The sequence below is a fragment of the Camelina sativa genome, chromosome 9 (assembly GCF_000633955.1).
Source record: "Camelina sativa cultivar DH55 chromosome 9, Cs, whole genome shotgun sequence".
In the NCBI taxonomy this organism is placed as follows: Eukaryota; Viridiplantae; Streptophyta; class Magnoliopsida; order Brassicales; family Brassicaceae; genus Camelina; species Camelina sativa.
The window spans coordinates 35,054,738-35,077,355 of record NC_025693.1 but is presented as its reverse complement, the minus strand read 5'-3'; the positions used below and the strand labels follow the sequence as shown (position 1 = coordinate 35,077,355).

Below are 22,618 nucleotides of genomic sequence, written 5' to 3'. Positions count from 1 at the left end.
TATGGCGTCTTCAGGTATTTGTTTTTTTTTTCTTTCTTTGATAACATAGTTTATTAAAAGGAAGGATTGACAAGCCAAATCACGAAGAAAACTTAAAATTTACAAATGAAAATAATTTTATTTATTTCTTAAGTGAATTGCATCTAGAAGACATAAACCAGTGAAATTTAAAGTTTTGTGATAAATATATTTACACAAGATTAATTAAAAAATGGCGTAAATATGTGAGAAAGTATCGTAAATTTTTTTTATTCTTTATAATTAGCTCTTGTTCGTCGTCCGTCGTCGTCGTCCATGTATGTAACAACACACAATGATGTTCCCATACTTGGTGTCGTAATAAACATGGAACTGGATAAAGAACGTGATTATATATGGGTTAGGTCCATATTTTTAGTTTTTTGCTAACCCTAGTGAAAGGGCAAAAACATCAAAACAAGTTATACAACGACTCAAAACTTTTTAATTTTATTCGAAATATTATATTATAAAAAGATATGACCCCAATTGTAAAATTATTATAAATATAAGGGCCTTAAAGTAAATAAATAGACTAAAAAGATATCGCCGGGAAAAAGTCGCGAGAACAGGTCAAAGTCAAAGGTTTAATTACAGTCCTTAACCTGCGACCGACGGTGACCTTTACCGGTAATCACCACCGGCCTCAGCCGAGAAAAAAAACCCTCTCGATTCATCTTGCCACACGAAGCCTAATCGTGTTTTGATTCTTCGACTGGGCGCGACTAGAGTGAAACAAATCCCTTGTTCTGATTTCAAACGGCGGTGGTTTAAGGCATATATCGGAATCTATATATGGAACATAAGAGTGGTTACCAGTAATCGAGATGATTCTATTGGGATTTTGGTTTCATGATATGATTCAAACCATCTTTAGTTGTTTGGTAAATTTTGGTCCTATGATTGCAGTTTCTCAAGGAGAAGAGTTTCGAGCAAGCTATACCTCCAGTGAAGGTTGAAGATGCCAATAAGATCACAAGCGAAATAGCTACAAATGCGTTAAGGAGAGGTGTCAATTTCTTATCGGCCTTGCAGGCAAGTGATGGACACTGGCCTGCTGAAAATGCTGGTCCTTTGTTCTTCCTTCCTCCATTGGTATGTCTCTCTCTCTCTCTCTCTCTCAATTTCTTTTCAGTGTAGTATATAAGAATTAGTCTTTAGGAATGGTGCTACGAGGAATTAGCAAAATTAGTGTTTTAGATTTGAAAAGAGTTTTTTTTTGGGGTAAAAAACGAGACTTTATCCAAGTTAGGCTATGGAGAGAGGTATGATGTTTCTTTTGTTTGTAAGATACAGGTATTTTGCTTATTCGTTACTGGACATCTCCATGAGATACTCACTACAGAGCATCGTCGTGAGATCCTCCGATATATCTACTGTCACCAGGTTTCTTATAGACGTTATAAACTCTTATGTTACTTTAAACTCTTTCCAATCACCTTTGTTTACCCTTGACATCTGTTTTTTTGTTTGCAGAACGAAGATGGTGGCTGGGGATTACACATAGAAGGCCACAGCACGATGTTCTGCACCACACTTAACTACTTATGTATGCGTATACTTGGAGAAGGTCCTAATGGAGGACCAGGAAACGCCTGCACACGTGCCAGGAATTGGATTCTTGGCCACGGTGGTGCAACTTACATACCCTCTTGGGGTAAAACTTGGCTTTCGGTATATATCCCCCCGATGTTTTTTTAGTCTGTTTAAGTAAAAAATAGATGCATAAGTTTGTTTTAATTTTTCTTTGATTGTTTGTAGATTCTTGGTGTCTTTGATTGGTCAGGAAGCAACCCCATGCCTCCAGAGTTTTGGATCCTACCTTCATTTCTTCCTATACATCCATGTTTGTTTCGTAACATCTCGAATATCTTCAGCTTTACCTCATTACTATATGTAGTGACTAGGGTGTCATAATCAATCAATACTTGAGCTCTTGAAATTGCCTCATCACTTCTGAACTTATTCGTCTGACACCGTTTAACGAATATATGCAGCAAAAATGTGGTGTTACTGCCGGTTGGTTTACATGCCAATGTCTTATCTTTACGGGAAGAGATTTGTTGGTCCAATAAGTCCTCTTATTCTGCAACTACGCGAAGAAATTTACTTGCAGCCTTATGCCAAAATAAACTGGAATAGAGCACGCCATCTATGTGCAAAGGTAAGATCGATCATTGTTCCTTGTTTATATAGATTTTTCAGGAAGAAACTTTCACAGAAAACCTTCCACTTTGTTCCTTAGGAAGATGCATACTGTCCTCATCCAAAAATTCAAGATGTTATATGGGACTGCCTTTACATCTTCACTGAGCCGTTTCTTACATGTTGGCCATTTAACAAGCTTCTAAGGGAAAAAGCTCTTGGGGTGGCAATGAAACACATACATTATGAAGACGAAAATAGCCGTTATATTACCATTGGATGTGTTGAAAAGGTACAAACGAATACAGTCCCTGTGTAGCAATGCTGGAGAACTCAGAATGTATCTTCGAATTAACTAAAAATTTCAGATTTTTTTTTGAAGGCATTGTGCATGCTTGCGTGTTGGGTTGAAGACCCTAACGGAATTCATTTCAAGAAGCATCTTTTAAGGATTTCTGATTACTTGTGGATTGCAGAAGACGGGATGAAAATGCAGGTGTCAATGAAAATTCGGAATCTTGTTGTTATGTCACTTGGAAAATTCGTTTTGACATAGAAAAATTATGAGTCACGTATTTTGCAGAGCTTTGGAAGTCAATTATGGGATTCGGGGTTTGCCCTCCAAGCGTTAGTTGCAAGTAATCTCGCGAACGAAGTCCCAGATGTACTGAGGAGAGGATATGACTTTTTAAAAATTTCTCAGGTTCCATATCCTCTACAGTATGATTTTTGTGACTTTGAATTATCAGAACAAGTGAAGTTGTCTTACAGAGCTGAGAATTCTTAAGGTTAGAGAGAACCCTTCGGGTGAATATACGAACATGTATCGTCACATCTCCAAAGGGTCGTGGACTTTCTCTGATCGAGATCATGGATGGCAAGCTTCCGACTGCACAGCGGAAGGGCTTAAGGTGATTAGTCAGAATTCGATTATGATAACAAGTTGGTCAGCTTTCCACCTAATCTGCACCCTTATCTTGGTTTGCTGTAGTGTTGCCTGTTGCTTTCGATGATGCCACCTGACATAGTTGGCCCCAAAATGGATCCTGAACAGTTATATGAGTCTGTTGCTATCTTACTGTCTTTACAGGTGAGCTTTATACCATATATAGAATACACTAACTCAAATTTTTATGATAAGAAACTTTTCTGTTTCTGTGCTCTGGCTGCAGAGTAAAAATGGAGGTGTAACTGCTTGGGAGCCTGCCCGTGGACAAGAATGGTTGGAAGTAAGTACGAAATCACATCAAGATTTTGTATCACAATGTTTATGAATCCCAGGAAAGAAATTCTCAGAAACATCTTTTCACTTTGTTCTCGTGTTTCAGTTGCTAAATCCTACTGAAGTATTTGCTGACATTGTGATTGAGCACGAGTACAATGAGTGTACTTCCTCAGCAATCCAAGCTTTGATTCTGTTCAAGCAACTATATCCGTATCACAGGACAGAAGAGATCAACACTTTTATCAAGAGAGCCGTGCAATACATAGAGAGCATACAAATGCTTGATGGTTCATGGTATTATATAAATTAGCTTTTGGACACAGTGAAATTGTTCAGAAAGATTTTGGTTTTACCCACAAGTCTTGGATTGATAGGTACGGAAGCTGGGGAGTTTGCTTCACATACAGTACATGGTTTGGTCTGGGAGGTCTTGCAGCTGCTGGAAAGACGTACAACAACTGTTTGGCTATGCGTAAAGGCGTTCATTTCCTTCTCACAACTCAAAAAGATAATGGAGGTTGGGGTGAAAGCTACTTGTCATGTCCTAAAAAGGTATAATCACTTGATAATCATTGCAATGTAAGCGTCTTTTTCCCAGTTCATTGATTCAAGAAAAAATACACTTGGTTTGGTGTGCAGAGATACATTCCAAGTGAAGGGGAGAGATCAAACTTGGTGCAAACCTCTTGGGCAATGATGGGTCTACTTCATGCTGGACAGGTTCAGATTATGATATGCTGAGAACTTTTACTTCCTCGCCATAGGAAAATTCTTTAGTCATCCATATGAAAGGCATTAATCTCACACACTACAGGCTGAGAGAGATCCGGCTCCTCTTCACCGTGCTGCGAAGCTCTTAATCAACTCCCAACTGGAGAATGGCGATTTTCCTCAGCAGGTACTTTTGAGAACATGAAACAAAGCTAACACAGAAAAGCTGCTCATTTAAAAACATTAGACATGTCCTCATTAGATTAATGGCGAAGCTGATGAGCTATAACCCCACAGATTCAAAAAATTTAACTGGTCCTTTGCTGTCTAAGATTTTCTTCTGTTCTTAGATAAACGAGGGCACACCTACATTGCTAATTTGAAAGACGCTTATTTTAATTGATGCTAACTAAATGCATAAATTTTGAAAAGTCCAAATTGTATTATTTTACAGGAGATAACTGGAGCTTTCATGAAGAACTGCTTGTTACACTACGCAGCATACAGAAACATATTCCCAGTTTGGGCACTCGCAGAGTACAGGAGACGAGTCCCATTGGCATATGAAAAACCTTCAACAGAGAGAAGAAGTTAGATCCATCATAACTTCATTGACTATGGGTTAGGATCATATAAGTCATGACCTCTGTTTTGCAATAAAGTTATTATTTATATGAAGGTGGTTGAGTAATCTACTGAATAAGCAAACTATTGATCCACACTTATATGTATTATATTTTTGTATTGTATTATGACTAATGTATGTTCTCAAGTTATCTAAATGTATTATAATTATATGTATGTAGTTATGTACGTATCCAAGATTAACCAAAATCTTTTCTACCAACAAGTAATCTCTTTTGTGTCTCTTAAATTCTCTATCATCCCAGAAGTAACCTGTTCTTGTCGGTCTTTTATCATCACAGATTAACCAAACTTCCACCTACTTTATCTTCAACTTAAGTCACTTCCACTTATAAATACGTATGTATACGTTTTAAGAAACCATGTACGTAGCTCTCAGTTTTGTAATGTGGAGGTTGAAGATAGGAGAAGGAAACGGAGATGATCCTTACTTATTCACTACAAACAACTTCGTCGGACGGCAAACATGGGAGTTTGATCCTGACGGAGGCTCACCGGAGGAACGAAACGCCGTAGTTGAGGCTCGCCGGAGTTTCTACGAGAATCGTTTTCATGTTAAAGCAAGCAGTGATCTCTTGTGGCGCATGCAGGTTTTGTAAATTACTTTATTTCTTGGAACATTCTGTTAATTTTGGGTAATTACAAAAAGCCCCAAAAGAAAAGCTTATTTACGAAATATATCTGTTATTTATAAAAAGTAACAAATTTTGGACAACAGTTTCTGAAAGAGAAAAAGTTCGAGCAAGTGATACCTCCGGTGAAAGTTGAAGGCTCCGAGAAGATAACCTTGGAAACGGCGACGAATGCATTACGGAGAGGTGTTCGTTTCTTATCGGCGTTGCAGGCCAGCGACGGTCACTGGCCGGCCGAAAACGCCGGCCCTTTGTTTTTCCTTCCGCCGTTGGTAAGTTTTTGTTCTTCGCCGTTTCAATTTGTAGGATCAGAGATTAGAGATTTCAATCGCGAAGTAGGAAAAAACGATAATTTCAATTGATCTATACGAGTGAATTTGGATTAGGGATCAGTGTGTAGAAATTGAAAGTCTGAAGCTTTGTTGCTCTCGGTACACACTGTGTAGGTGTTTTGTCTATATATCACGGGACATCTTGATGAAGTATTCACTTCAGAACATAGAAGAGAGATTCTACGATACATTTACTGTCACCAGGTACAGTTTTACCTATAGCTCCCCTCCACAACGAGTTGTATCTTGTTCAATATGCTCATGTTGGATTTATCTGTCCATAGAAGGAAGATGGTGGGTGGGGATTACACATTGAAGGTCATAGCACAATGTTCTGTACTGCGCTGAATTACATATGTATGCGTATACTTGGAGAAAGTCCTGATGGAGGTCATGAAAATGCGTGTAGACGAGCCCGAGAATGGATTCTTTTCCACGGTGGTGTCACCTACATACCTTCTTGGGGTAAAACTTGGCTTTCGGTAAGTATTTCAGATCATCTGGTAATCTAGTTCTGAGTCTGACTAATAAGGTTGTATTATAATCGTCTTTTTTGGTTGTTGTCTGCAGATACTTGGTGTATTTGACTGGTCTGGAAGCACCCCAATGCCTCCTGAGTTTTGGATCTTACCTTCTTTCTTTCCCGTGAATCCAGGTTTTTTTCTTGACATACGATTTGTGTCCAAAAGAATCTTGTTGTGTTTGAGCCAAAACCTGACTTGGGGAAACTGATTCTTGCAGGAAAAATGTGGTGCTACTGCCGGATGGTTTATTTGCCAATGTCGTATCTCTATGGGAAGCGGTTTGTTGGACCAATAACGCCTCTGATTCTACAACTCCGCAAAGAACTGTACTTACAGCCTTATGAAGAAATTAATTGGAAGAAAGTCTGCCATCTTAGTGCAAAGGTAAGAATGTTAGGATGTATCATCATTTTTCTTAAGGATTTTTATTGTCCCTGAAAAAAACACGGAGACATTTCTCTTACTTTACCTTAGGAAGATACATACTATCCCCGTCCGCTGGTTCAAGAGTTGATATGGGACAGTCTTTCCATCTTTGTGGAGCCTTTCCTTGCACGTTGGCCATTTAACAAGCTTCTTAGGCAAAAATCCCTTCAGGTGGCAATGAAACACATGCACTATGAAGATGAAAATAGCCGTTATATCACCATTGGGTGTGTTGAAAAGGTAAGAACAGCATACCCTTACTTAGACAGAAAACATAGAGAAGCTGGAGTTAACTACTGTCTCTTTCTACAGGTACTATGCATGTTAGCTTGTTGGGTTGAAGATCCGGATGGGGTTTATTTCAAGAAGCATCTCGCTAGAATCCCCGACTACTTGTGGGTGGCCGAAGATGGGATGAAAATGCAGGTATGGCCTTGGAGATAAGAAATACAATTTTGTTATGCTGACTAACTTTGAGTTGGTAAGAAATCGAAAAATTCATCGGCACAGATTTATGCAGAGTTTTGGAAGTCAACTATGGGATACAGGGTTCGCGATGCAAGCTTTACTTGCAAGTAATCTCTCCAGTGAAATCTCTGATGTACTCATGAGAGGGCATGAGTTCATAAAGAATTCACAGGTTCGACGTCCCCTGCAGCATATACTGTAGCACTACTACTAAGTGTTTCTTTTGAAGAATAGAAAATTGGCTTACAAATTGAAAAACAATTGAAGGTTAGAGAGAACCCTTCAGGTGATTTCAAAAGCATGTATCGTCATATATCTAAAGGAGCCTGGACCTTTTCCGACCGAGATCACGGATGGCAAGTTTCAGACTGCACAGCTGATGGCTTAAAGGTAATTCAGTCGGTGTAAATCCAACACATTAACATGTTCTTTACTAATCATCCCAAGTAGTATATGCATCCTTACTGTTTTTGGTCTAGTAGTGCTGCCTACTGTTTTCGATGTTGGCACCGGATATTGTTGGCCCAAAACAAGACCCAGAGAGACTTTATGATTCTGTTAATATCCTGCTCACTTTACAGGTGAGCATTATCAGTCATAAAATTGATATCGTCTATAATAAATACCCCTGTGCAGGTCGTGACAGTTTCACTTGTTTCAGAGCAAAAACGGAGGTGTATCTGCCTGGGAGGCTGCTGGTGCTCCCAAATGGTTGGAAGTAAGAACCAAAAACCATAAAATGATTTCAACCAACCAACACATACTTTTTGAACGCGGTCACATAATCTTCTCTATACTTTTGTCTCAGTTGTTCAATCCCACAGAATTGTTCTCGGACATTGTGGTTGAGCATGAATACTGCGAGTGCACGTCATCTGCAATCCAAGCATTGAGTCTATTCAAGCAACTCTTCCCAGATCATAGGACAACGGAGATCACCACTTTCATCAGCAAAGCTGTGCATTACCTAGAAAACATGCAAACGCCTGATGGTTCATGGTACACTAACAATTGCAACGATTCAGAATTTTGTTCACAGAAGTCTAAACAAACCAAGTTAATAACAGTTGTTCTTTGAATTGACAGGTACGGGAACTGGGGTATTTGCTTCACGTACGGTACATGGTTTGCTCTTGCAGGCTTAGCAGCTGCTGGTAAAACTTACAATGACTGTGTGGCTATGCGCAAAGGCGTTCATTTTCTTCTTGCAACTCAGAAAGTCAACGGAGGCTGGGGAGAAAGCTACCTCTCATGCTCCACAAAGGTATACGCTTCAATGAAATAAATTTAATGTAGGATCATTCAGTCACTCTAATTAATGATCTATGCAGAGATACATAGAACAAGAAGGGGATATATCAAACGTGGTGCAAACTGCTTGGGCTTTGATGGGTCTCATTCACGCAGGACAGGTTGTTAAACATTCAATAGTTATCGGGGAAATTACTTATTAGTGACTCAGCTGTATATATAACGATTGTTTTACACAACAGGCGGAGAGAGATCCGCTTCCTCTTCACCGTGCTGCAAAACTTATCATCAATTCACAACTGGAGAGTGGAGATTTTCCTCAACAGGTACATTTCTCTAAGACCAAAATGGTTCAAAATCCGACTTTGTGGCCTCATCAGATCTTAGACGGCTGGGGTCACTAAATTCTGTGATTTGTTTGCTGATGGAATTTGAAAAAAAAAAAATGCTAATTGAAGTCTTTTTGATAACTTGTCCAGCAAGCAACCGGAGTATTTTTGAAGAACTGCACGTTACACTACGCTGCATACAGAAACATTCATCCGTTGTGGGCACTCGCAGAATATCGCGCACGAGTTTCTTTGCCATGACGACACTTTTCATAAATTTATTTTATATCAGAGACATGTGAATCTATTAGTCTATTACAAGATTTATATATTGCAATATGCCAAAGGTTGAACATACGCTAGTTTAATTTCTATTGTAGTCACAAGTATCCTCATTTACATTTTAGAAGTTCTAAATTTTTTTTTGCCTACCGTCTATTGGAAGGCAAGTTTCAAATGGTGATTAATTAAAAGGCAAAGTTGAACAAAAGAGTCCAAACCACACAAATGTGTTATTTTGTGTGTGTGTGTTATAGAATCTGAAATTAGACTATCAGCCAAAAATAAAAACCCTTAAATAACAACCATCAGAAAAAGAGGAAATTCTCTAACCCATTAAGCTTTACAATCTACTTCATTAGTTTTCACCATAAAGAATCTTTTGATCAATCAAACTCTTTCCTTTTTTTTTTCTTTTGTGAAAATCAAATTGAAGTATCATCTTCTTTGTATCATAAAGACTCAAGAGGGAAGAGACCTTTTTCCTTCCTTTTGTTTTGGAAATTTTTAACTCATAATATAGGGATAGAAGAAGAAAAAGAATGTGGCTACCAAAAGCAAACGGGACAAAGAAAGAAACAGGAAGTGGTTCGGTGGCAGTTGCAATAGACAAAGACAAAGGAAGCCAACATGCTCTTAAATGGACAATCGACAATCTTGCTTCTCGTGGCCAAACCATTTCTCTTATCCATGTCCTTTCCAGATCTCATTCCTCTTCAGGTCCCCAATCTTCTTCTAATAAACACATTCATATAAAAAGTTTCTTCTTCACGATAAAGTTTGTAACTTCTGTTGTTGTTGTTGTTGTTGTTGCAGATCTTGAAGAAGGAACGCAATTGGAGAAGATAGCTAAAGATCTATTCGTATCCTTCCACTGCTATTGCTCCCGTAAAGAGGTATATATATATATTCAGAATCAAAAACCCTTTTGTTAAAGAAAGCTCCTAATCGATTCTGTTTGAGCAGATAAATTGTCAAGACATTTTGTTGGAAGACGCAGACAAAGTCAGAGCCATTACCGAATATGTTTCATCTTCAGCAATCGAGAACTTAGTCGTTGGAGCCGCATCACGTAATGGCTTCATGAGGTAATTACTTTTATCTTCTTCTTTTCAGATTTTCTGTTACAAAAGTCTCTGTTTTTTTTCCACAACGGATTCTGTAAATTTGTGATATATTGACTTCTGAGCAGAAGATTCAAGACGGATTTGCCAACAACTGTGTCAAAATCAGCTCCAGATTTCTGCAGTGTTTATGTAATTTCAAAAGGCAAAATTGCATCAGTACGAAATGCATCTCGTCCTGCTCCTTACCATAATTCCATGCAGCAATGTGAGATTGACAACCATTACCCTCATACTCCTGAAAAAGCACCAAAGCACCAAGACCAGTCCAATTCTGCAGGTTTATAATATATAAAAACTTAAAACTTCTCTCTTTCAAAAAAAAAGCAAGAAACAAAAGTTCTGAGTTATCCAGTTCTGTGTCTTACCATTGGTTTTGCAAACAGGTAGTACACCTTCTAGACCGCGCAGATCAGTTGAATATGATGCAACAAGGTATAGGAACTTGATATTGGTGTCTTTAACTTTAAATTGTCTTACATGAATCTTAAAAACATTTTTTTGTTTTGTTTTGTAGATTGCCTTTGGTGAAAAGGAAGCCATATGGGGACTTATATGATTCAGATAGCGACCTTTCGTTCATCAGTCCCTCTTCTCATCGTGAATCTGACATTTCATTCATCAGCTCTGGGAGACCGAGCGTTGAGCGCTCTTCCTTCAGCCTTGATTTTCCTGAATCTGCAAGGACTTCGAGAATGTCAACGAGCTCAGAGCAAAGCATTGGCTCACATCGCTTGGGACTCAAGTTCAGTGATCCTGGTTTCCCTAACGAGTCCTCTACATTCTCTGAAGAGAGCGGTAGAGCATCCTCGTATTCATCTCAGAGCTTGGTTAGTACTAACATCAAGATCCTTCTCTACTTATTCTTCTTAGAAATACTTGCTTAGATGGGATTGTGTTGTTGCAGGATGATGTTGAAGCTGAAATGAAGAGGCTGCGTCTAGAGCTTAAACAAACCATGGATATGTATAGCACAGCTTGCAAAGAAGCTTTAAGCGCTAGACAACAGGTAGTAAGAAGCTAACGTCTAAGTCATTGTAAAGGAAATGAGATTAGTATACATTTGAATAAAATATCGTTTTCTGAAATTTTAGGCAACGGAGCTGCAAAAGCTGAGAACCGAAGAGGAGAGACGTTTGGAAGAAGCAAAGAGTTCAGAGGAAGCAGCAATGTCAATAGTGGAAAAAGAGAGAGCTAAAGCCAAAGCAGCATTGGAAGCTGCTGAAGCTGCAAAGAGATTAGCAGAAGTGGAAGCTAAAAGAAGGTTGACTGCAGAGATGAAGACAATGAAGGAATCAGATTCATTCTCTCGCGGATTTGTGCGGTATAGGAAATACACGGTTGAAGAAATCGAAGAAGCTACTTCAAATTTTGCAGAGTCTCAAAAGGTTGGAGAAGGAGGCTATGGCCCTGTCTTTAGAGGCTATCTTGATCACACAAGTGTTGCTGTTAAAGTTCTACGCCCTGATGCAGCTCAAGGACGATCACAGTTTCAGAAAGAAGTAACAAAACAATCTTTCTTCCTTTTTTTTTATTTATTTAATACAATAAAGTTTTCATCTTTGAGAGAGAAAGACATATGTTTTATGTTTTCTCAGGTTGAAGTGTTAAGCTGCATAAGGCATCCAAACATGGTGCTTCTTCTTGGAGCTTGTCCAGAATTTGGGATTCTCGTTTATGAGTACATGGCCAAAGGAAGTCTAGAAGACCGGCTCTTCAGGAGAGGAAACACACCTCCAATAACCTGGCAGCTACGTTTCAGAATCGCTGCTGAGATAGCCACAGGACTACTCTTTCTCCACCAGACCAAACCTGAACCAATTGTCCACAGAGACCTTAAACCAGGAAACGTTCTCCTCGATTACAACTACGTGAGCAAGATAAGTGATGTCGGGCTAGCAAGATTAGTCCCTGCAGTAGCAGAAAACGTTACACAGTACAGAGTTACTTCAGCTGCAGGAACATTCTGTTACATTGATCCTGAGTACCAACAAACCGGAATGTTGGGTGTGAAGTCAGATGTTTATTCACTCGGGATCATGCTTTTGCAGATCTTGACTGCGAAACAGCCAATGGGTTTAGCTTACTACGTTGAGCAAGCAATCGAAGAAGGGACTCTTAAAGATATGCTTGATCCAGAAGTACCTGATTGGCCTGTGGAAGAAGCTCTGTCTTTAGCAAAGCTGTCTCTTCAATGCGCGGAGTTAAGAAGAAAAGATAGACCGGATCTCGGGAAAGAGATATTGCCTGAGCTCAACCGGTTAAGAGACATTGGTGAAGAGAGTTTAGAGAGTGTGTTTTATGCAGGAAAGTCTCCACACACTAGCCAAGTCTCTATTTCAGCATCTGTGAGTGCTTCTTCTCTAATAAATCATGTAAAGGTTTTTCTTTCTTGTGTAATGATTTTTGTGTTTTTTTTGTTTTCTCGCAGAGTGAACCGAATCCGGAATCTCCAGCTGCAGACTCTCAATCCTAGTTTTGAGATGGCTAAACAAAATTTGGTAACTAAATAGAATCAGATGATGATGTTTCAAGTGAAGCTAAAGATAAAGGAACTAGTGTATGATACTATAGCCAGCCGTAGGGGGAATATGGTATTCTGTTAAATAATCAGTTATGTAAACGGTCTATTATTTGTAGGCCCATCACGGTATCTATTATATGTAGGCCCATCATGGTATTTATTAAAGCATCGATCATGTAAAAAAAGGCCCAATGGCTCAGACCGGTTTGACTTAACCGGGTTTGTTTTAATTGAATTGTTTTTGAAAAATCGAAATGGTTTAAATTCATAAGCTACAGATAAACCCTGCAACAGCTTCTTCTTCTTCCTCTTGATGTGGGTAGAAGCAAAGTAGCGAACTTTGTTTGTTTTTATGGAGCTTTTACATAGCTCTTGCAATTTCGAAACCCTAACATTGATTTCTCCTCCTTTACAATCTTGTAAATTTGGTTCAAACTCTCTCTTATTCTTCTCTCCTCGTCGCGTGACCTTGTTCTCGGGTTACCAACACCACAGTGGCCGCGTAGTTGTTTCGGCCTCTTCGCAGCACGGTGATTCGAATCCTAGCAGCTCTAATTCGTCGCAGGCAAACCACGCCTCTCTCGCGCAGGATTCTATTTCTGGGTTTCTCCGACTAGAGATTGGACTCTCCGAGGTCGATTCAGATTTCATCTCTTCGAATTGTCCAAAGTACACGAGAATGATAGTAGATGGTGTTAGGGATTTGGAAGAATGGAATTCGTGGAAAGGGAGTAAAGAATCTGAGGGAATTGAGGGTTTAGGGTTTAAGGAGAAAGTGATTTATATGGTGAAACAGAAGGGTGATGGTGGCAAAGTTGCTTTTTTGGAGAGTCTTGGTTTGAGTTTGTCTTCTGCTATGTATTTGGCTCATTACGTCTCCTCTGAATCGCTTCCCATTCTTCTCCATAAGGTAATTCACATATACGTTAAGAGATAGAGATATTGGTTCTGCATCAAAATCAAGTTGCTAGTGTTGTATGTTTTTGTTAGGTTGGGTTTGGAATTCGATTTTGGCATGGTGACTTAATCTTGGATTTGGATTTTTAGGTTAAGTACCTCAAGGAAATATTCTTTTCTGGCAGTGATGAGAATGGTCTTGTTGGAAAGTATGCACGACGCATGATGCTTTACTTGTCCATTCCTATTGATGAAGATGTGCAGCAAACTCTTTCCTTTTTCGAAAAGGTTTTTGTGTGTGTGTGTTCTCTCTCCTGTTAGCTTTCGCTAGAAGCACTTATATTGTTTAGTAAGATGAATGTTAAAATGTATTTTTAGATTGAAGCAAGGCGTGGAGGTTTGGACATGCTCGGTTCTGTAGATGCATCATTCAGATTTTTAATCGAGTCATTCCCTCGGCTTCTTCTACTTTCAGAAGAAAATGATATGAAGCCTATGGTAGAGTTTCTTGAAAGCATTGGTATTCCTAAAGGTTGCTCTGGAAAAGTACTTCTCTTGTACCCTCCTATCATGCTCAGCAAAACTGAGGAGATCAAAAGAAGGGTAGCCGCAGCTCTGGAGAAGGTATGCCTATTTGGTTGATTGTACATAACTAACATGGAGCTGCACTTTCTTTGTTTTCTTTTTGGTTGCTGATTATTGCAAATTTGGGTTGTATAGGTTCAGGTTAGTGTAGTGAACAAGGATTCTGGAAAAGTATTGCAGAAGTATCCGTGGCTTCTTTCACCAAGCGTACAAGAGAACTATTCCCATATCGTCTCATTTTTTAACAGTGAATCGGTAAGCACATAGAACTATTCCCACATCATGTCGATCAGATAATTGGTTGTTTTGTGTTTGTTACGCAGGCCTTATCATTGTTGTTCCATGATTGGTCTTACTCAGACATGGTTTGCTATGATTTTGATTTCTTAGGTGCTCAAAATGGATATTGACCACGGAATTAGGAGATGGCCTTTGCTTCTCGGTTGCTCAGCGAGCAATATGGAGATGATGGTGAAGGAATTTGATAAATTAGGTGTTAGAGATAAAAGAATGGGGAAGGTTATACCCAAGATGCCTCAGCTTTTGTTATGTAAACCCCAAGACTTTCTTAAGGTAAAGAAACCACTTTCCAAGATGTGTATTCTCCCATTCTATTATTGTTGTGCAAGACTGTTTGTTTAACCATGTACATTATCCTCATTTCTAACAGGTTGTTTGCTTTTTGGAAGATTTGGGATTTCAAAAGGAAATCGTTGGTCAAATACTCTGTCGATGTCCTGAAATATTTGGCTGCAGCATTGACAATAATACCCTGCAGAAAAAGCTCAGATTTCTCACTCGTTTTGGTGTTTCATCTACGCATTTTCCCCGAATCATAAAGAAATACCCGGAATTTCTCATATACGACGCAGACAAAACACTACTTCCACGGTATCTATCATAGCCAATCTAGCACATCATACTCAGTGAATCATTTTTCTAGCTTATGTCCCCTAATATAGTAATCTTATGCTCTTGCAGACTAAAGTACTTAATGGAGACTGGGATATCAGAGAGAGAGCTTGCCTTCATGATTCGCAAGTTCTCACCGCTATTAGGATACAGCATCGACAAAGTGTTGAGACCAAAGTTAGAGTTTCTGTTGAACAGTATGGAGAAGTCGGTTAGAGAGGTAATAGAATACCCGAGGTACTTTAGTTACTCGCTGGAGAAAAGGATAAAACCGCGGTTTTGGGTACTAAAAGGGAGGAACATAGAATGTACATTACAGGAAATGTTAGGCAAAAACGATGAAGAGTTTGCTGCTGATTTCTTAGGTTTAGGAGAGCTTCAGCAAACTCACCACGAAACCTATTAGTTATATATATATAGGCCAAAAGTTTCTTTGAGAAGATCACTATGTTATGAGATTGGTGATATCTCTGAGAAGCTTCTTCAGTTTTGTCTGTGTGCATTGTTCATATAGCCGCTAGTGTATGTACTTACTGTTCTTGTCTACAAAAAAAAGAAAGTTGAATAAAAAAAATTCAGTTTATGAGTGTGTCTGTACCGGTTAATTTTCAGTTTTGTGAACCCGGATCGGTTTGGTTTGATGTATGTGGACTGGGTCCTTTTAGGATAATTGTATGGGCCTAAATTCGGAAACAGCCCATTGGGCAAATATTTATAACATTATATTACACAGCTTTTTCAAAACACAACAGAAAAAGAAACTTGACATGAAAAGTAATTTCCCCAATTTTTCTATCTCGAAGCGGTTTCTCGCTTACTATAATACTGTATGCTAAGATAGTAAGATGTACGTTCGCTCATTCATTCATAATATTTTGAAAATTCTCAGAAAAATTGATTCATATCTTTACGTTTGATAAACATGATTGCTGAGAAAAGGAATCGAGCGAGTCACTAACTAATTGATTACAATCCTCACCGATTAAGCAAAAATGGGAAACGCTCTAGGCAAAGCATCAACGGACATCGGAGGTTTTATAGGCAATATTTTCACAGCACCGCTCAAAGCCACACTTGGAAGATCCTGTTTGTAAGATTTTCTTCTGATCCATTGTCTGAATTTAAAGGAACCAACGACTGTCACAAAAATCGTTGATTTGGTTGTTTTTCTTATCACCATTCTTTTGATGATTTCTCTTTCTTCTATTTTATTATAGAGATGTATGTTCGGGACCATGGGATCTTGCATGTTTCATAGAACATTTCTGTCTTCCTGATATCGCCAAACTGGTGCTTATATCAGCCCTCTGTTTCATCAGTAACCTTCTCTCCTTCTCTTTCTTTCTATGTATAGCAATCATTATTAGATTCTATAAACTATTCTCCTTACTTTTCTTTATAATTTTTGTATTTTGTTTCTTTTTACTATCAGTTTTGATGTTCATCACCCTCTTGTTCAAACTTGGAATCTGCCAGTGTGTTGTTAAAAGCATCTGCAAAATGTCATGCGCCGCTTGTGCAGCGTACTGGTTCGCCATTGGAGAGATGATTAGTTGCTTGTGGCACAGTTTGACTAACGTAAAGCGGGTCCGCCGTAATAGAAAACGACTCGGTGATATAGAAGCTGCCACCTACGACTACTCTAGTGATGACGAATCGAGTTCATCACTCAGTCCCAGTCGAAGAAAGAGCATTAGACCAAAGCGGAGAAGAAGAAACAGACTAGGAGGAAGCAAACACAACCATCACCATCTTGGCAGCAATGGCAACAACCGCCGCTTCATAAGGCTACCGAGTAGACAGATGTCTGTACGAGTTGGAGGCAAATCAAGAAGAATAAGAAGTGCCAGAACGAGAAAATCTAGGAGAGTTAAGATCCTCAAAGTCAAAGATGTTGTTGATTAAAATGTCTCTATAGTTCCTTAAAATAATCTCTAATCTCAAAAACAGAATTATCTCATTTATTCAGATGAAGTGAAACACAAAACCATTAATCCATGTGAATAATTTTATAACCAACCTCTCTCCCTCTCTATTTTGTATATGTGCAAGAGAGTAAACAAGCAGGGGATGGATAAGTAATGGTTCGCTTTCAGAGGAAAACCGGAGCCATGACGAGAGTTATAGTCGCGAGCATTTTTATGAGGACGTGAATGGATGGACCGGCTGTGTCCTTGAATGGATCTCCCACGCTGCAATGTTACCAGATGAATTTATAATGAGAAATCCCATCTAGGAATACAACTTGAAATGAGTTTTGAAGTAGAACGAAATACTTACGTATCACCAGTCACAGCTGCTTTGTGGGCTTCGCTTCCTTTACCCCCAAGTGCCCCCGTCTCTATGTATTTCTTTGCATTGTCCCAAGCACCTCCCGCGGTGTTTAGGAAAAGTGCCATTAAGATACCACAAACTGTTGCAAACATGAGCATAGAAGCTACAACCTTTGCTCCCAGTAGAGGTTGTCCTGTGTAGTAACCCAAGATCCGAAACACCAAACCTGAAAGAGAGAACAAGAGGTTTGTTTTGGTCACAATCTTGTGGTTTCAATACAGGAAGCAAAAAAAAAAAAGGGACTAAGGAACATTACTGACTTACCAACTACAATGGGTGATGCAATAGCTAAAACTCCTGGCTTGATCATTTCCCTTAAAGCTGCAGATGCGACAATGGCGACACATCGACTATAATCTGGCTTCTCCTTGTACGTCTGTTACAGGATATTGGTTTTGCTAGTCAACAGCAGTACAAGCCAAATAAATAAGAAATAGGGAAGCACTCGAAAGGAAAAATATGCTTACCATTATGCCAGGCCTCTCAATAAATTGTCTTCTTACTTCGTTGACAACCTCTTGAGCAGTTCGACCAACTGCCGCACATGCCCAAGCACTAAATAGAAAGATAAGCATGGAGCCCAATAATCCACCTACGAAGACTTCTGGGATAGCAATATCAACCTGATTTGAACCGAGGATGAGAATGAGAAGCTGTTTCAACATTGGGAATACAGCAAATTTGCATAATGACATTTACCTCTTTGAAAGACACATTAGCAAACGCTGAAACCTCGTCCATATACGCACTAAAGAGAAGGAATGACGCAAGTGCAGCAGATCCAATGGCAAACCCTTTCGTTGTTGCTTTTGTTGTGTTCCCAACAGCATCAAGAAGATCAGTGATCTCACGGACACTTTCTGGCTGCAGGAGACATTTATATTATTTCTACATTAGAATAAAGATGGAACGGAACATCAGAGCTTTTCAAGCCAATCATGTGAAATTTTTACCTGCTGGCTCATCTCGACAATCCCACCAGCGTTGTCAGCTATGGGGCCAAACATGTCCATAGTAAGAACATAAGCTGCAGTGCTTAGCATTCCCATGGTCGCAACGGCTGTTCCAAATAGACCTCCAGTGGGAATGCCATTTTCGTCCACTAATCCCGAGGTATTGCCCAGCCAATACGCAGAAATAATAGCTGCACTTATAGTCAAAACTGGAAGAGCAGTTGATTCCAGACCCAAGCTGACCCCAGCAATGATATTAGTCCCATGACCAGTCGAGCTAGCAAGAGCTAACGTCCGAACAGGCTCGTGCTTATAATCTGTATAATATTTGGATATCCAGACAAAGATATAGGCCGTGATGATGCCAACCAACCCACATAGGGCGAAATTGAACCATGCAGATGGAGCTTGTTCAGTGTAAAGCAGCCAGCGAGTCGACTGCGAAACATAAATAATGCTGTCAGAAGAATATAGCGTAGAACTTGTTCGCAATTGCACAAGGATTTGTGTGTGGCAACATTACCGCGCCAAAGGTCAAAACAGCTAATATAATAGTCAGAGAATATCCTTTCTGAAGTACAGCCATAGGATCCTCTACTGGAGATTTCACGCTAGCATCACGTGTTCCCTTGATTGATAGAATACCAATTGATGATATAATCAAGTCAAAAGAATGAACAACTAGAGGAAACAAGATAAAGCCCGATGGATCTGCGTAACAGAAATAGATTTGAGTAAGCATCAAGCATGAACAAGCGGTTTAATAGGATATTTATCAGCACATACTTTTACTATTCTATGTATTTCCTATCTTCCCAACATCAAATTGCAAAAAAAAAAAAAATTATGCTAGTTTAACAACCACGGCTAGAAATGGTCAGGAATGTTACAGAAAATTTGACTGCAGTCAAATGTAACTTGCTAAAGGTGTCATGAAAAGTAGTCTTCCTTCAATCTTCATATAATGCTTACGCAGATTAATACAACTTATACCGATATTTCAAATCCTAATGAGTAACAATGTACCCTCACATCCTCAAGGAGTGACCAAAACATGCCATAAAGTGTAGATTATTTTTCTCTATACAGAATGTAATTTATGAGCTTGAGCTCTCCACACAACTCTTCCTAAGTTTGCATTTCAAATTATAGAATCCTAGCAGTGAATTATTTTCTCAACATAAGTCAGGAACTCAAACACAGGTTATATATCATTGTTCAACATATGCCAGAAGTAACTTTAAAGAGAGATGGCCCACAAACCTTCAATTTTGCACTTCTTAGCCATTGTTCCACCTAGTATCATTGCACTGATGATTTCTGCAGCTATACTTTCAAATAAATCAGCACCTCTAGCAGCACAGTCCCCCACATTGTCTCCAACCTACAAGAAGATGAAAATAACTTTAAAAGCCTAAATGGCGAAAACAAGCAAACCCTTATTCAACTTGCTGGGTATATACTCTAGAGTGATACATGCCCCAAACAAGGATGTCATGTTTGGACATCACAGATAACCAAGAAAGTAAGAACCAAAAAGGGCAAAGATCAAATACCAAATCAGCAATAACAGCAGGATTACGAGGATCATCCTCGGGAATACCCTGCTCGACTTTCCCAACAAGATCTGCCCCAACATCAGCTCCCTTAGTGTATATTCCACCACCCAACTGAGCAAATAAGGCAACAAACGAAGCACCAAAACCATATCCCACGAGAAGAAGAGGCACTGTAAGAGAAACAGAAAATTCAATCAATAAGTCTAACAAGTAAATACCTCCACTATCGTCCATGCAGATGCAAATTATGGTCAATACATCAAGAGAAATACATATAGATTATAGGGTTGACTGAAAATCTTAGAATTGTTTTGATACCCCACCTCAATAATGATCAACACAACTCATGACATATTTAAGAAATACTGCTCATGTCTCAAAATGATCCTTTGAAAAGATAAAGATAACATTTTGAAATTCAGTACGATGATTACAAAATATGCACAAGATGAAAATAAATTCTTCAAAGACAGCAGAACAGGGGACTTACGGTCAGTAACATTCATTCCGCCTGGTGAATCCACACCCAACCAAACATAAAATGTAGAATAGAGGATGGCGATACCAATCACAGCCATACCAACTACAACCAGGGCTGAAAACCCACCAGCACGAACAGCTATCTGCATTTCTATCTTCTACTTAGTATTTGGAAACATGTACACGTCAGGTTATGAAAATAGGTTAACTATAGAAGAACCTGCAATGCTTCTCTCGCAGAACGTCTGGCGGCACTGGAGACACGCACATTAGCACGAACTGATACCCACATTCCAACATATCCAGCAACACCTGAGCACAGAGCCCCCAAAAGAAATGCAGCAACAGTAATATAGGCAGACATCGCCCTGCAGCAAAATAGTAATATGGGCAAGTATCATTCACAACAATTCAAAAGATAAAATAAATCTTATGAATGTAATCATGTATCTGCACCTTCCTAAACCAGCAGCCTCTTGCTGGGGAGTTAAGTTCCGGAATAGATATATCCAAAGAATCACAAAAGCTAGCAAGATGGCCATCTTTGATATAGTGCTATACTGCGTTCTGAAAACCCCTTCAGCTCCATCACGAATAGCATCTGATATCTATAAGTAAGAGAATTACCTCACAAATTAGAATCAAAGAAGTTTGATGAGAACAACGGAGAAAAGATGTCAACATCACCACAGAATTTGAGTGAGCTTACCTCAACCATCTCTGGCGGGCCTTCATCTTTCGCAAGAACCCACTTGGTTAGATATATTGACAAAAGGAAGCTGATGATGCATACTGTGAAGACGAACACGATGATGGGAGAAGTACTTGCTCCCATGTAAAAGATTGCTCCAAAGCAGAAAAGCAGAATTATAGAAAGGACACGAACATTTAATTTCCTAATAATCCGGAATATCTGCCAACAAAAACAAACCAGTTATAACATCACACCAGTTTTGTTTTTTAATATACATCTTAATGATCTGATGCAACCAATAAGAAAAGCACTCGAGAAAGAGAAAGAGAGGAATTAGAGTTATACCAGTGGACTGTAGGTTTTACTACGCATGCTGGGAAAAGCCCTAGGCCTGTCACTGAAAGACATCAAACTGGCCTGCTCAATATCTTCATCCATCATCATGTTTCGAGCTGAATTTGCTCTTCAAACTACGGGTAGAGGGGGTAATAAAATCAATGCTATGGGGCAAGTGCAACTCCGCCCCAGAACTCAGACACTGAATTTAGAAACACTACAACTTTTTCTCCAGATGCTAACAGCACATCATAAAACGAGCACAAGTTAGTCCGAACCCTCTAACTCTAGCTATATATCTTGATTACTAGCTTCTTCAAACTTTCTCAGTAGAGTTGCCACAACAAGTTTCCACCATAAAAATTTCTGAAAAAGAAAAAAAAAAGTATTAAGACCTGATGGTTTCTCTTTACCTACCAAGTACCAAATAACAATTTCAAATTGAATAAAATCAGACTCATCCGAGTAAGTAAGGTTCTAGAGTAAGGTTTAGCTATATATTTCACCATTTACCAAGACTGTAAACGCTTCTACAATCAATTCCCTAAAAAGAAAGATAAAAAGAAACGCAATAAACAAGCAACACATAAGACCCCCCAAGATCTAATCGACTAAGATTATAGTGTAAGATACTAAACTTTTTAAAAAAAAAAAAAAAAACGCATTCCGACTTTGCATTACTTCAATCGAGAAATCGCCGTTAGATCTGACTTCCAATACTAAGAGAAATTCACATGATCTACTCAAACAATGGATAGGCGAATCAACGAAAAAAAAAAACAAAGAAGAAGCATATGAAGAGTTTCTCCGGAAACAAACCCTAAATCGGTAGAAACAGAGAAATAAAAAAGAAATCGCGGCTCCGGTGAGTGATCAGAAGGAAACCGCCATTAGCGAAAGCTTGTCGTAGCCGAAGAAGCGCTCTCCTCTTCCACCTCCTCTGTGTCTTTTTTCTCCGTAAAAAATCCCAAAGACTTTTCAGAGAACTTTTCTTAAATTTTTATTTTTTTTTACCACTTCGCACAGTGGTACAAGTCTAATTTTATGAGTAAGTGACACATCCTATCCAATGACACGCTGCCACTTAATAACTCTAATTATTTATAAATTATCTAACAGACCCATCACTTTTGATATATTTACATATTAGGTCGTCCTAGTATAATGGGCCTAGCCCAACTTTTGTTTTGCAATTCGGGGCCCATATAATATGCAGAGTAAAAAGAAAGAAGAAC

General features: G+C 39.0%; 6 protein-coding genes across 9 annotated transcripts; 5 read left to right on the top strand and 1 right to left on the bottom strand.

Moving 5' to 3' along the window:
• LOC104714178 (camelliol C synthase) lies at window positions 581-4,900 on the top strand. 4 transcript variants are annotated; one of them, XM_019229613.1, is made up of 17 exons: window positions 581-836; window positions 928-1,113; window positions 1,315-1,404; window positions 1,495-1,692; window positions 1,780-1,864; window positions 2,016-2,182; window positions 2,264-2,455; window positions 2,546-2,659; window positions 2,747-2,866; window positions 2,952-3,074; window positions 3,155-3,253; window positions 3,336-3,392; window positions 3,492-3,682; window positions 3,763-3,940; window positions 4,028-4,108; window positions 4,203-4,286; window positions 4,554-4,900. In XM_019229613.1, the coding sequence occupies exons 4-17, from the start codon at window positions 1,540-1,542 to the stop codon at window positions 4,692-4,694; spliced, it is 1,785 nt and encodes a 594-aa protein (XP_019085158.1). In that variant the 5' UTR covers window positions 581-836; window positions 928-1,113; window positions 1,315-1,404; window positions 1,495-1,539; the 3' UTR covers window positions 4,695-4,900. The 4 variants fall into 4 exon arrangements, with proteins under 4 accessions (XP_019085158.1, XP_019085159.1, XP_019085161.1 ...); XM_019229614.1 differs by having other exon boundaries at window positions 581-1,113; XM_019229616.1 differs by lacking the exon at window positions 581-836 and having other exon boundaries at window positions 930-1,113; window positions 1,309-1,404.
• On the top strand, window positions 5,131-9,107 carry LOC104714177 (beta-amyrin synthase). The gene is made up of 17 exons (XM_010431459.2): window positions 5,131-5,334; window positions 5,463-5,648; window positions 5,823-5,912; window positions 5,993-6,190; window positions 6,279-6,363; window positions 6,450-6,616; window positions 6,707-6,898; window positions 6,971-7,084; window positions 7,179-7,298; window positions 7,394-7,516; window positions 7,609-7,707; window positions 7,788-7,844; window positions 7,935-8,125; window positions 8,213-8,390; window positions 8,458-8,538; window positions 8,620-8,703; window positions 8,857-9,107. Exons 1-17 carry the CDS (start codon window positions 5,131-5,133, stop codon window positions 8,965-8,967), a joined length of 2,280 nt encoding a protein of 759 aa, XP_010429761.1. The 3' UTR covers window positions 8,968-9,107.
• On the top strand, window positions 9,342-12,585 carry LOC104714176 (U-box domain-containing protein 52-like). Its single transcript, XM_019230114.1, has 10 exons — window positions 9,342-9,705; window positions 9,802-9,881; window positions 9,952-10,073; window positions 10,178-10,389; window positions 10,496-10,544; window positions 10,627-10,939; window positions 11,017-11,118; window positions 11,204-11,611; window positions 11,708-12,484; window positions 12,541-12,585. Exons 1-10 carry the CDS (start codon window positions 9,528-9,530, stop codon window positions 12,583-12,585), a joined length of 2,286 nt encoding a protein of 761 aa, XP_019085659.1. The 5' UTR covers window positions 9,342-9,527.
• LOC104714175 (transcription termination factor MTERF2, chloroplastic-like) lies at window positions 12,911-15,723 on the top strand. Its single transcript, XM_010431457.2, has 7 exons — window positions 12,911-13,543; window positions 13,681-13,818; window positions 13,909-14,154; window positions 14,251-14,370; window positions 14,506-14,688; window positions 14,786-15,006; window positions 15,097-15,723. Exons 1-7 carry the CDS (start codon window positions 12,986-12,988, stop codon window positions 15,431-15,433), a joined length of 1,803 nt encoding a protein of 600 aa, XP_010429759.1. The 5' UTR covers window positions 12,911-12,985; the 3' UTR covers window positions 15,434-15,723.
• LOC104714173 lies at window positions 15,901-17,139 on the top strand. Its single transcript, XM_010431454.2, has 3 exons — window positions 15,901-16,117; window positions 16,245-16,345; window positions 16,460-17,139. The coding sequence occupies exons 1-3, from the start codon at window positions 16,020-16,022 to the stop codon at window positions 16,930-16,932; spliced, it is 672 nt and encodes a 223-aa protein (XP_010429756.1). The 5' UTR covers window positions 15,901-16,019; the 3' UTR covers window positions 16,933-17,139.
• LOC104714174 (pyrophosphate-energized membrane proton pump 2) lies at window positions 16,943-22,393 on the bottom strand. Its single transcript, XM_010431455.2, has 15 exons — window positions 22,203-22,393; window positions 21,393-21,749; window positions 21,063-21,266; window positions 20,810-20,961; window positions 20,574-20,721; window positions 20,364-20,496; window positions 19,871-20,043; window positions 19,578-19,698; window positions 18,838-19,025; window positions 18,315-18,752; window positions 18,061-18,225; window positions 17,829-17,984; window positions 17,626-17,737; window positions 17,308-17,527; window positions 16,943-17,219 (listed from the first exon to the last, which is right to left on the bottom strand). The coding sequence occupies exons 2-15, from the start codon at window positions 21,489-21,491 to the stop codon at window positions 17,120-17,122; spliced, it is 2,409 nt and encodes an 802-aa protein (XP_010429757.1). The 5' UTR covers window positions 21,492-21,749; window positions 22,203-22,393; the 3' UTR covers window positions 16,943-17,119.